This window comes from Melopsittacus undulatus, chromosome 9, assembly GCF_012275295.1.
Source record: "Melopsittacus undulatus isolate bMelUnd1 chromosome 9, bMelUnd1.mat.Z, whole genome shotgun sequence".
In the NCBI taxonomy this organism is placed as follows: domain Eukaryota; kingdom Metazoa; phylum Chordata; class Aves; order Psittaciformes; family Psittaculidae; genus Melopsittacus; species Melopsittacus undulatus.
The window spans coordinates 11,039,568-11,053,945 of NC_047535.1; the positions used below are offsets into that span (position 1 = coordinate 11,039,568).

General features: G+C 38.9%; 1 protein-coding gene across 1 annotated transcript in view; it reads left to right on the forward strand.

Moving 5' to 3' along the window:
- FBN1 (fibrillin 1) overlaps window positions 1-14,378 on the forward strand; it is a 152,299-nt gene that overhangs the window by 47,401 nt on the left and 90,520 nt on the right. Inside the window, exons 6-8 of the mRNA XM_034066265.1 lie at window positions 5,148-5,345; window positions 8,563-8,688; window positions 13,172-13,297. Of these exons, the coding sequence (XP_033922156.1) occupies window positions 5,148-5,345; window positions 8,563-8,688; window positions 13,172-13,297 (450 nt within the window). The remainder of the gene's footprint in view (window positions 1-5,147; window positions 5,346-8,562; window positions 8,689-13,171; window positions 13,298-14,378) is intronic.

The window sequence follows — 14,378 nt, forward strand, 5'->3', positions numbered from 1 at the left end:
GCTTACAACTGCATAGTTACTAATTCTCTCACCATTTAAAAATCCTTTTTGTACTTTAGGAATACCATTGAAAAACAGAATAGCTATATATTTTTTTTTCCCCATCAGAAATACACTTTTTGGATGCTTGAGAAAAATAGTTGAAATTTGCCTGATGTCATGTACCGTGCTAAAAGGATTCTGCTACTTGAAACTTGGACTGCCAACTTTTAGCTAGCATTATTCTTTGGCTGTTTGAGATCAGTTTCCAAAAGAGCATTCTCAGGTATAGACAGTTGTGATTCTCTGCCCAATGGCTGGCTAGGCAGGGGCACTGGCTGTCAAGCGCAGTGGGTCACACGAGTGGCACTCTGTAGGCTTTGCAGATATGAGTCTGTGTTTCTGCCTTGTACAGTTTCACTGCCAGTGTTCCTCTTTTATCCCCAGCTGGTAAAAACACCGCAGCCAGCCCACCAAACAGCAGAAACAAAACTGCTGCTAGGCAGGAAAGCAAGCTATATGGAAGATCAGCTTTAAGGTACTTGACTTGCCTTGGAGCCCTTTCTGACCTTTCTTTCATTGATTGTACGATAATGGAATATTCTTTCCCTTTTCCCCTGTACTAAAGAAAGGGAAGGTTGCCAGTTTGTGTTGCTGAGGGTGGTTTCAGTTACACAGCAGTCTTGGCTGGATTTGGGGGTTCATGCAGAATTTACCCATGTGAAGTGCTAGTAGCTAGGAGGAATGTTTCCTCTCTCCAAGCAACAGTCTGCTGCTCAGCCAATGTGCAGCACAGGGTACTGTTTGAGCTGTGCATGCCATGTGCTGATAAAAACAGCACTCATTTTACTGTTATCTGTTTCTTTATGATGGCAAGAGATGGCATTTTCCTCTTTTCTGTAATGAGATCTTAGTCATGATAACATAAATGCTGGCTTGTTAGAATCCCATCTTTTGACCTTTGCATCCATGCAGACTCCATTCATTTTAACAGAGGTGGAGGAGTCTGTCAACCTCCTTAACAGGTGGTTATCAGTTTGCAAAATCAGGCTGTTTACTTTGAAACATAAAGAACTCTTCATAGGAGATTTATAAGAAATGAATCATGGAGGAAAGAAGGAAAAAAGCACAGAATTTAGTCCAGCACCCTTGCATTAGCTGAATTGTTTAATCTGGGTTCCATTAGTTCAGAATTTTTTTAAATTGTGTTTTTACATTAAAAACTGTATTGGGCTTGAAAATAAGCAGAGGTTAACATGAACTGAGTGCTTAAGTTGTGTATCTGGTGTCTAAAGCTTTGCATTAGCCTGGTGCTTGGAGTCTCTTTGGTGCTGTCCAGCATTACTTGGAACAATTACCATTATTTATTACTGTGCTCGGTTCTGATCAAAGCCTGCCAGTACTGTGTATTTCAGCAGCCTCTCTGGTGCTTTGAGGAACATAAAGGATCTTTTGAGAAGATAACTAAAATTATTTGATGATTGTGGCTGTAATAGGAATGAGCTCTAGATCAAAATGCAGCTTGATTCTTTCCTGAGGACTTAATAAGCAGGATTCTTGCATGGACTGAACCAACCTCATTCTATTGCTTTCTTGGTCTTTTTCATGGTATAGGAGCTTAATGTGGTTTTACAGTTCCTGCTGTCTTCTCAGTTGTCTAAGGCTCCCTGTGGAATTATTCCTTATCAAAATATCTAAGTATGTGAAGAAGCAATAAAGTTGTAGATAGCTGTGACTAATGCCTACTGAAGGCTGCTTGCACGTGCTGAAATTCACATTAGAAGTGACTTAGAACATTTGATTATCAGTTGCACATCCTTTAAAAGTGATTTTACTGAAATAATTTCAAGTCTAAACATTCTTCAGTATAATGAAATTACCTCTGGGGAAAAAAAAAAACCCCAACCAAACAGTGTAAGAGCTTTTCTGGCTATACTTTCCCCCTTTCTTTCTTTTTAATTCCTGACTGATCACTTGGTACCTGTGTTTCAGTTTTAGTCATCGAAGTAGTTTGAATAATCTCAAATGACACAAATGTCTAAGGAGATCTCATTGTTACAAAATAAAGATCGGAGTTTTAAGCTCATATCCGAAGTCAGTGCCGTGTGGCATAGACCCTATCTTCTGAAATCTGCATGATTCATGAAACCGAACACCTTCAAAGAAAAAATGGTGTAACTCAAGGAAATTTCTTTACATGTGATATCATTCTTTTCTTGTTTCAAGTTAGTGGAATCCTGTTTCTTTCTGATAGGTCTTCATCTTGTAATGTGTCAGAAAATGTTAAACTCACTATTAAGGATGCTTTAATTCTAGAACTCTTCTTACTAAGCCTCTGTACAAATAAAAAAGGACTTGGAAGTATGGATTCCTCTGTGGCCATAGATCAATGGTACATACAAATGGTCTTTTTCTTACTCATTTTCTGACCCTTAGAATTTTTCATTAAGAACAGAAAATAAAATCTTTCTTGTGAAAAGGTGAATGATTGTATTGAGAAAATAGAAAAAAGCTTTACTAAGCAGAAAACTGAGTATTAAGGGTAAAATCTATCAAGGCAAAAAATAAGGTGAAATATAGTCTATAATTATTCATAGTAAAGTTCTGTGAACTTGGATGATAACAAATAGGAGCTGGATTTGCTTGGTTTTGGGTGCATATTTGACCTACTTGTTACTGAAACCTTGAAGAAAGATTTGCATGATTATAAAGTTAATTTCGTTCGGCTCACCACATTTCTAAGTTGTATTAGCCAAAGCTAAGTCATTTATAGCTTGAAAGCAAACAATCGTAAATGCTGATCCATTCATATTCTACCATAAAATACAAGATGGGTTATTCACCACTGTTTGGCGCATGCTTCCCGCTACAACAGAGAACAAAATGACTCCTTTTAAAACTGTCTATATATAAATGGCATAGGGACAATCTACAATAAGGGATTTCATTCTGAGGAGGTACACTGGAGATTTCCTGTTGCCAACACAAAACTGTGGTGTTTCTAAAGAAATTGCCATCTATTGTTTTAATAGGGGGAGGTTGAATATTGTGAGTTTTGCACAAAATAATGTGTTCTGATTTGTATCAGGGATGAAAAATCAATCACGGAATGAAATTTTTTAATTGATATGTATAATTGATCATGATTTGTATTCATTTGTGTATTGAAGGAGTAAGATAAAGTCAGGAGTCAGTAATATTTGGTTTTATACTATATGCCTCCAAAGCTGCATCTCTAAAAAGAGAAATGAGAAAGAAGGTAATGTTAGCTTTGATAAGAGCAAACCAAGACTGTCTAACTGAGAAAATGAAAGCAGTTACAAAAATGCTTCAAAATGGGAAAATAACTGGACAGAAGCTGTAGTGTGAAAAATTACTATGGAAAGTGGCACAATGAAAAATACCAAGACAAAAAGAGTTAAGGCAATGAAAAGGAATTAAGTAACCAAGGGTAAAGAAAGAGATGTTGTCAGAGATTCTGACCCATTCATGATCAGGCTGACAGAATCACTAGGGAAGAGGAGGGAGAAGTGTTCAATAAATGTAGCTGTACTGTTCGGAGGGGATAGGACAGAAACTTCATATTTGCAATCTGATAGCACTTAAGTATGACATTAAATAGCAGCAATTGCATTTACATATTTTTATATAGCTAGTCCAGCTAACCAGCATGAGGGAAACAGAGAAGATATAGCTAAAGGGTTCTCATATCATTCAGGTTAATTCTCCATAACTCTGGAAATGCAAGGCAGATTTCCAGAGGCTGAAAAAAAAATATTGTTCCAATACTTTAAAAGGAAAAGAGATGTTCTAGGTGATTACATGTCTGTTAAACAGGTAAAAGATAGAATAGCAATTACAGAATGTAATACATATTTAATGCAGAGCAAATGGCATTTAGTGTCATTTAATGCAAGTTTATCAGAAATAGATCTTTGAAACTAACTCGATGTCCTTCCTGAGAAAATCATGTTTAATTGTTGAAGATAACAGTAAGAATATAAGACTGTTGTATGGCTTAACGGACTTCTCTAAGCCATTTTATTTATTATATCAAGGAGTGGCTTGATTAATCAGCAGAATTGTAGCATATATACGCAGCATCCCTGGTTTGGAATAACGCTTAGTTAAATGATAGGTTTCAGTGTAGAAACGTGGGGAGATATGGCAGAATGGAAAGGCCTCCATTCTTACTTCTGCCTTATTTAACGCTTCTTATCAGTGGTTTAGTGTTAACATATTATTGTTAACAAAGTGTGGAAGTGGCATGAAAGCTGGAGGAATTTATAATGTCATGACTATAAGGTAGTGTGGATTACTTGGTGGTCTTGGCTGAGGCACCTGGTAACCATTTCAGTACAGACAACCATCAGGTTCATAACATGCTGGCTACACTTAAAGGATGCTAGACTCTGTCCTGGTGCACCATAACAGAAAAACATATAGGGTCACTTGTGAAGAATTAACAGGGATGCGCACTCTGGATGTGCAGGAAACAACAGGAGTTGGAGGTACCACTGCTTGGCATTTGCCCTTGGAGAATGGAACAAAAGAAAGGCCACTAGTATTTTATTAACATCTTAGTTTCATTTTTTTCTATTGGCTAAGTGGCCTGTCCCACCATAAACAAATCAAAGCAGATGTGTTCCACATGCCCTTCATTCAGCTGCAGGCAAAGCTTACCCGCATAGCTGGTAGAGTGTATGCCTGAATAACAGTGAAAACAGTTCTCAAAAAACAACTTGCAGTCTGCATTTTGTTCCCTTGATAGTCATTTGAAAACAAAACTTGTGCAAATAAACGTATCCTAACTCAGCATTATTTTAATTAACACACTAAACATTTAAAACAAATCAATGAATAGACCCCACAAAGAGTATTGCTAGAGATTTAACCCAGCAGCAAAATGGGACCTGCAGAATCTGAAGTATATAATGCTCCTTGTAAAATAGTCACGATAGATTTATAGAGCTGCTTATTTTGAGTGGATTTGAATGAGAAGAAAACCTGAGAAAGATCCTGTGCAGAATACTGCTAAGGAAAATTGTTGGGCTGGTGGCAATTTGTGTTCAGAAGACTTGCCTAAATATGCTGGTATTTTGCTTTATTCCAAGTTTTGTTGTGTATTTTTATTGTGATGCTGATTAGATTTCCTGTCTTTGGCACAGATTACAGGACCGGCCCTTGCTTTACTTTGGTAACCAACCAGATGTGCCAAGGACAGCTCAGTGGAATAGTCTGCACAAAAACCCTTTGCTGTGCAACAGTTGGGAGAGCATGGGGCCACCCCTGTGAAATGTGTCCTGCCCAGCCGCATCCCTGCCGCCGAGGTTTCATTCCAAACATTCGAACTGGAGCCTGTCAAGGTAAGTTAGCAGCAGAGCTTCCTCAAAAGCTGCTGAAATTGTTACTGGATTAATCTTAATTGAGTTATGCTGCTGTGAATAACCTGTCCTAAGCCATTCTCAGTTATATGTTTAAAGAATGGAAAAACATTGTCAGATGCATTACTTCATGATTCACCGAGTGCCTGATGTTCAAGTGAGTACATTAGTAACTTAGGTCATGTGAGAGCAGCCAGCATCTTAATGAATTTCTCACTGCCAGCAGCCCTTTCCCTTGGTTCTGTAATGGTGTTTTTCTGAGTGTGCCACTCCATCATTCTGTGGAGGAATTTATTCTGTTTTCAAAAAGTACTCAAAACATCAAAATTCTGTGTCAATAATGTTCCATTTATCCAGTGTGGGATTTTTTAGCTAAAATTTGTTGATTTTGGATTCATCTTGAGTGTCTTATCTCTCAAGCTACACTGCTTTGACCTGGAGAAAGTGCCTGTCATGCCATTTGAAATGCCCCATTATATATTTTATACAAATTTGAAATACATTTGCATTTGTTTCAAATCTTAAAATCTACCCAGATGTTGCTTACTTTTTACTTCAGAGCATGCCTTACCATAGAAAGTCCTTACACTGCTTTTGGCTTTTATTCTAATACTTCCAGCTGTATAAATTCTTTTATTGTCTGGATGTCTGGCAGGAAACAGGAGAAAGTTAACAGGGGCAGCTATGTATGAAACTGATGTGGATTTTACGTTCCCAGGACCGTATCTTTGGGGCTAGTTTATTTCAATCTGTCTAGCATTTTTTAATAAGTTACGGTATTTTTGAAATAAAGCTTATAATTTTATGAGTGATTTTATTTAATTGTGAAATCCTTATGAAGGACTTCAAGGCATTTCATTGCATTAAAAATGCAGGTATCCTCTGCCACAGGCTAAGTCCTGGTAGGTGCCTGCAGACAGTTACGATGAGCTTTGAAATGGGCATGTTTGTGTATGCCACATAATGTGCACATATTTTGACCTCAGCTATTCTGTTATGCAGTAATCTGTGAATCGAGGTTCTGGACACTTCTGAAATCTTATGTGTATAAGTGTGTGGCCCACACCCCTGAATTTGTGCCCCACCTAGTCATATCCCTCTTGTTTGTGTCACGGAAAAGCTACAGTGACCTCTCGAATGGGTTTGTGCAGTTCAGAATAAAGCTACTTCTGCTTGCTTCACATTTCTTAGCATGAAGCTACATTTATGCTAATCTGTATGCAGTGCCAACACAGTTTTGGCCCTGTATGTTTGACTTGTACTTTCCAGTTTTCCCTTCTCTTGTAATGTGTTCATAATTTCAACAGATCTGCTATGGAACCACATATTAGCTTTATTTTTCATGCAATTGTACAAAATCCAGTCCTTTTGAAATCAGATAACATCCATTCAGACTGAAGACATTTCAGGGATTTCACATCCATATTCAATCTAAATAAAGGAAAGCAGGTTAAATAAAATCCAGGTTCTCTGAAAAGAAAACTGTTATTATTGTGTAGAAGTCAGAAAAAATAACATGGAGAGGAGGGCAAGTTTATTTTAAAAAGTAAATAAAATATCATGGCTCACAGTTTGTCTGTCTGGGTGAAAGTTAAATTAATATCACAGCTGAGATTTTTAAAGATACAAAGGAGGAAAATGGAAGCCAAAAGGTGGGATTTTGAAGTGGACATTGAGTCAGGAGCATGACTTTTATTTTATATTTTATTTTTTTTAAATGGTCAATACAGTGCCATGAAGTCTGGCTGACTACTGCTACTAAAGCACAGTGCAGTATTGATGTAGCTGGAGTCCCAGCAGCAGTGTGACTGTGTCGGAGGTGCTGTAGCTGTGCTAATTCTCTGCCTCCCAGCACAGCGGTTAGCTCTAGCACAGCTCTGCTGTGCCCTTGACCCCGTTCAGTTAGCCTGGGGATCTTTACATAGCGCTCTGCGATGTGGTACAGATATGCCCCTTGGCGTTCCTGAAACTTCCTACTTGCGTCTCCCAGGGAAATTGCCTCTTGGCCTTTTGTACAGACATAATACTTTGCTTTTCAGACTACAAGACACATTACAGCTGTCTCTCTGGGATTTTGAAAGGGGGATTTGAAGGCATCATCTCCTTCACCCTGTGTCCCTGCACTGAAACCCTTCCTAGTGTGAATCCCAAGAATTTAAGAAATTGGGTTTTACCAGCAGCAGCTGGTACTCTTCGGTGAGATAGGGGAAGCACAGGCGTTTGGATTGGAAAGTGGTGAGTGCTCTCTTTGCTCCTGGAGGACAGGGAGCAGCAGATGGAGGGCAGCCCTGCGGAATTTGAGCCAGACCTTTGCTGTCTGCTATTGCAGTGCCACTCCTCCTCTGGTCTCTTTAGCTGTTACTAAGCCATAGCAACACATTTGCAGCTAAGTGATGACATACACGTTGTTGTGCTAAAATAGCTGCGAGGCCAAAAACTGGGGCCTCTTGAAAATGTTTGTCTTAAGCTTCCTACCTAGCCTGTGGTCATCTTTGTTGTTTCATTTTTCTTGAGTGAAAAAATTAAAAGCAAAGAGAGAGAAATAAAAGGAAAGAAACCCTCCAGATTTATGGATGTCTAAGCAGGTCATTAATAATTCCTCCTGAGACATTAATTATGGCTATGAAACTTCTTGAGCCAGATCCTAACCACAGCCTAAGGTCATTGGTGCTGCTCTTACTGGAGTGACGAGTTAATAATTTCCATCAGTAATGAGTCTGCAGTTCCCCAAGCCTCTCTGTGAGGCCCCTTCCATGCACACTGAGCATTGCTCCTCTGTGGCTCCTGCATCTCCGTGCTGATGGGCTATGTTCCCAAGATTTTCAAAGAGGCAAGTGATTCTGGGTGCCCAGCTTTAGATACTGTAAAGGAACCTGAGTTTTGACAGACTGTGTTCTCTGCACACCATTCCCCAGATGTTTTGGAAAAACAAAGCAACAGCAGTTAGATGTTTAATGCCTGTAACAATAATAACGATGTGATTTCTTGCAGAAAATATTTAGAGTACTGTACTTAATCATACTTTGCATAGAGTAATTACAAAATTAGTGTCTGTCTTCACAAGCAAGGATCATAATATTATGATGGTTGAAGCATGGATTTAGGCATATTTACTTTAATTTCTGAGTAGACAAATTATTATAGCTGTTCTTGAGAAATGAATTGAAAGTGGGTGTTTTTTTCCTTTTTTATATGATAGATGTGGATGAATGCCAAGCCATCCCTGGGATCTGTCAAGGGGGAAATTGCATTAATACTGTTGGATCTTTTGAGTGCAAATGCCCAGCTGGACACAAGTTTAATGAAGTGACACAAAAATGTGATGGTAAGAAACTTTTAGAACTTTCTTCTGAAATTAAAAGAGGAAAGTCATCTTTCTGGAGCCAGCTTTGATTGTGAAAAGTTGATCTTACTGGAATCAAAGCACTTTGATTGTTATTGTGACAAGCTTTTCAGTCTCTTTTGTGTTGAATATGCAAAGAGCATGCTTCACAATGAATGCAAGCAATAGTAATTTCTCATTCTAAACCAGAGAGTCTTAAATATTGGCCTACAGTTTTTCCAAGCCTTGTATTCATGTAACATTTTATAGACTTAAAGGTAAACCTGAAACAAATTAAACAGTAAAACAAAAAATGCTTTTTAACTGATATGTTGCTTTAGAAATGCTTGAGGTACATTTCTCTGCATGGACCTTTTAACCAAAAGGTGTATATGACTGTAAGGTTCAACAGACACCCACGTGCTTGCATAAACTACCTTTAATATTAATGGGAGTTTGACACTGCTGTGTGAAGATTGCAGTACTATCATCCTTACAGTTGCAGATGTTAAAGAAGGACAAATATTTTATCTTTCCTTATTGGTCTTCCTATTTTGGAAGTACTGCAGGTGCTAGATATTAGTGTGAAAATTTGCAGTGATGATTATGGAATCTTGCTAATTTTTAAGTGTGATTTGATAGTATTTTTTCCTCTCTGTAATACAGTAATCGGGCATAGATGTCTCCTTTGTTTTAAGACAATTTTGGGTACATAAGGAACATATTACTAAAATGTGTCAATTGCACATTTTTCAGTCATCTGCTTTACAATGAAGTCTAGATGATGTTTAAACTCTTACAACTGATTGTCTTTGCAGTGATGAGACAAAAATTAAATTAACTTAGGCAGACAGGTTTCATAAGGAGCTAGTTCCAACTTTCAGTGTCGTAAATGTGTATGGCTGCAAGGTGTACATCCTTCACCCCTTCTTGCATCAGGTGCCTTTAAGGAAGCACTCAGAATTTTGTAGTAATTTGGGAAGAATTATGACTTACCCTTTCAAAAGAAAAATTCCAATTTCAAGCAAAATTTTGTAATTTAATTGCAGGTTAAGGAAAGCAACGACAATGTCAGAATAGTTTGTACACGGCCTGGGTTTCAGATTGACTGCCAGTGGTTTTGTCAGAAAGTTAAGCAGAAAGTTATGATAGAATAACGTTGTGTTTCCTTCTGCAGATGAAGTATGAAGGATATGGTGAATAGGAAAGACTGCACATATGCCTTATTAAGTATTAGTATGTGAAAAAAACGAGAACTGTAGGCTTGTATAGGCTACATTGTAGAAGCATTCCTATGGTAGTTTTCTGTTGCTGAGAGATGTAAAAAACCCAAAACAAACAAACAATCAAACAAATCCAGACCCCAACCAAATTAAAGTGAAACAAAAAAAAACCCAAACTACCACCTGTTTAGAGTAGTTTAGAGCCTGTGCTTGGTAATAGTTGAGGGACTGGACCCAAGAACCTGGGATAGCTTGGTTCATTCCCAAATCCTGCCACAAATTTCCTGCCCTGTTTTGTGAAATTGCTTTGGAGTGATCACCTGGCTGCAAAGATGGGACAGATTTTTCTTTCTTCAGTTCCATACCTGTACATTTTTTAACCTCAGCAGACAGAAACTTTCAGTACATCTTTATATTTCATGTAGCAAGCAATTTTAGTTAAAAATGTGTAAGTATTCATACAATTGAAAGAATGAAAAGTAACAGCCTTATACCAGCAGCATGAAATAGGATAGGGATTCAATAGTATAGTAACATAAGAACAGCCCATCCATTCTGCTTCTTTAAATTGACTTTTCAGTTTCAAGTTGAAGTCTCCAGTATAAAACAAGTCATTTGCCTTGTAGTAATTGACTGTAATTAATACATACTAATTAACATCCGATCATGTACTTGGTTTAACTTCCTATCCAGCAAGTAAGACTTCTCGCAGCTGTAACTTGCCCTTGGGACATAACTGAGAGCTACCTGCAAAATTACCAGTTGTTTTTTTCAGTAGGCCCCCATTAAAGTAAGAACAGGATAGAAATAATTTGGTGCAGTGGGACAGTGCATGAAGATGGGAAATTAAGTGTATTGGCCAAATTTCTGTTTGTTAGCATAGCTGATAGAAAACTTTTTTTTTAAGTGTTGCATTATTTTGCAGCTTCATATAAGCATTATTTTCCAGTTACATTAATGCTGAGGTAAATGCTTTACTGTGGTGATCAGGGGGTAGTATTTTTTCCTGGAGTGACACTTATGTCTGCAAGTACATCAAGTATACTTACCTTTATGAAACTTGCATACTTAACAACGACAATGTTGCTTATATGAATATCAACACTAATATAAATAGTAAAATACTGTTTGGGTTAGGCTCAACCCTAAAATAAAGAGTGATGATTTTGCTTTTAAAAAGGTCAGACTCTATATAAACAGAGGCAACAATGACTTTAAAGATAAACATTGGTGAATTTGAGTCAGAAAATGCTTGAATCGGATCCATTTACAACTGCATTTTTCTCTGTTAATCAAGGGGCTTTATTCAGACCAAAATTCAATTTCCACATTTTTTGTCACTGAAACTTTTGGGACTCCTGTGGAGTGTAATCTTGGAACAGGAGCCATAAGTCTCTTAGCAGTGCTCCCAGGGCACTTGGACTTGAGGCTTTGCCAACACTGTTGAAGTAGCACTGAACAAAAAGTCACACCCCTCTTACACACCCAAGCGAGGAATGTGACCCACATCACGACAGCTAGAAAGATGATGGGGAAGATGTGTGCACAGGGGACCCAAGGCCTTGCACTGCTTAGGATGGGTTGGTCTCCAAGGTCTGGTTATCTGAGCTAGCACAGCCCCCTTCTTTCCTGCAAAGGCAAGGGGCCACAAAGGTATAGGAGCATCCAATGCTTTACCTAGGGGAGGAGGAATTGATAATTTTTATAATACTGGGTTTTGTATTGCTCTCTTTACAGGAGAGTAGAACAGAGATCCTTTCTACTTGCTCATTAATGGTCCTGTGGGACTTTGGGTGTTCCCCCATCTGTTGGGGCCAAATTCCAATTTAGACATTCCATTTAAATTCCCCCAATCGGTTTTAATGACTGTGATATTATTCACTCCTTGCCTTGGTTTGTTGGGTGGTGTTGTAGTATTTCATCTCAGAAATTTTTGTGGTTGGTGAAATCATTATTACAGCCATGTGTCTATCTGTTTGTAGATCTCTGGAGGAGAGGTTGGATAGAGTCCTGGATGCCATTATTTCTGGCTGGGTTCTCCCTGTCAAGAGAGCAACTGGGTGATTGTAGGTGGCTGTGACAGGCAGTTACCATTGATCACTCTAGAGAATAACCTGCCTTTCTACTCTGCTTTGCTGGTTCTTCTCATAGGTATCATGGAAAAAAGCGAGCTGTTTTTAAGCTCAGCTGGACTCCAGGTTCCTAGAAGATGAGAGCAGTGCTAAGTAGATACAGCTGCATTGTTAAGACAGTCACTGGAAACCAAGGGGAAAGTAACTACACATCACAAGCAGGCTACTGATGGTAGTTAAGGAGCAGTTGGGGCTGGCATAGGTTGTTATTCACATGATTGTAGATAACATAAATTCCATGCTGTGGAAGAAACCTTTCACATGCCCTCTGTTCATGTATGCAGCTATGATCAGCTATAAGAAGGTATGTGTTAGGGTTTTTTATTGCAGTCTTTGAATTTTTTTCTGCACTGGATCTGTGATGATGATTTAGTGTTGAATTGAGATTTGTTATGGAAGACCATCACAATATGGACTTTTATTAAAATCTAAAAGGAATTCTGGACTTTGTTTAGCTTCTGCAGTTGATATTTCAATTACTGTCTCAAAATACATTGAAACTTCACAACATTCACTTAGTGGAGAAACCCAGGAAAGGTAATTTTTGTTGCCTGCAGTCATCCTTCTTTCAGCTATAATCCTGTCAGATTGTATTCATTAAACAGTGCCTAGCTGCTCAGTGCTTTTATATGGGGGATTTCCAACAGTAAGAAGAACAGGCAATTCAGTAGGTGCTACACTTCCCTTTGAGTCAGTATTGAACCATTACCTCAGTATGGTGGCAGGAGATGCTGTGCTTCTGGAGATACCATGAGACATAATGGTTAAGCTCCTGGCTGCTTTGGTCATTACAGGTCCCATGACAGTTTTGTTTATTCTGGCATGCAGAATTCAAACTGGAGGGATCATGGTTTACTCAGCAAATGCCCTGTGCGGTGTAAGACTTCCATCCATTATTAGTAGGCCGCAAAGTAAACCCTTTGGCTTTTTGCAATTTACAGATACAGTATTTTCTTAGGCTTTGTTTCACTTATGTTTGTAAGATGCCTAACAAAAGATCCTAATTCAAAACTGCTGATTATGCCCCTAGTACAGAAATTAGGAGGGGCATTAAGACTAATTACAAAATACCTGTTCTTGTACTAGAACTAATTTAGCTAACCTGCCCCTGCTTTTCTTTTTGCTTTGAAGATATTGATGAATGTAGCACCATTCCTGGAATCTGTGATGGAGGAGAGTGTTCAAACACAGTTAGCAGTTACTTCTGCAAGTGTCCTCCAGGGTTTTATACAGCTCCTGATGGCTTAAAGTGCATAGGTGAGTACAATCCTGTAAATAATAAGACAGTAGTTGTCATGAACATTCATGAATATCTAAGATGGGTAACTGTACCAGAAACTTATTTCAGCTCATGGTCATGAAATCTTCCTTTTATATAGAAGTACGTCATGTGCCTATATATGTACTCTGAAATGACTTTTCCATTTTTGGGGTGTTTTTTCCCTGTGACCTTCCCTTTCATTTTTCTTACTGCCCTTTTTCTCTCATGTCATATTTGTTGCCTTAAAGTAGTCAGACCTTGTTTAACACATCTGATTGCATGGTGGGTTGACCCTGGCTAGATGCCCAGTGCCAAAGCCACCCCATCACTCCTCTCCCTCAGCTGGAAAGGGGAGAAAAAAAATACAACAAAAGGCCCACAGGTTGAGATAAGGAGAGGGAGTGATCATTCACCAATTACCATTGCAGGCAAAACAGACTCAACTTGGGCAAATGAGTTTTAATTTATTCCAATCGTATCAGAGTAGGATAATGAGAAATAAACCAAATCTTAAAAATACCATTCTTCTGCCTTTGCCTTAATTCCAGACTCAACTTTATTCACAAATTCACTACCTCTTCTCTCCCAGAGACACAGGGGATGGGGAATGGTGGCTGTGGTCAGTTCATTGCATGTTGCCCCTCCCACTCCTTCCTCCTCAGGGGAGGACTCCTCACACTCCTCCCCTGCTCCAGGCTGAGCTCCCTTCCACTGGAGACAGTTGTCCACAAACTTCTCCAGCTTGAGTCCTACCCGTGGGCTGCAGTTCTTCATGAACTGCTCCAGTGTGGGTCCCTTCTACAGGGTGCATCCTTCAGAAGAGACTGCTCACGTGTGGATTCCTCCATGGGCTGCAGGTGGATATGTGCTCCATCATTAACATCCATGGGCTGCAAGGGAACAGCCTGCCCCACCAAGGTCTGCACTACAGGCTGTAGGGGAATTTGCTCCAGTGCTTGGACTACCTCCTCCCTAGCTTTTTCACTGACCTTGGGTTCTGGAGAGCTGCTTTTCTCACATGTTCTTGGTACTCTCTCTGGGTGCAGTTGCTCAGGTCTTTTTTTTCCCTTCTTAACT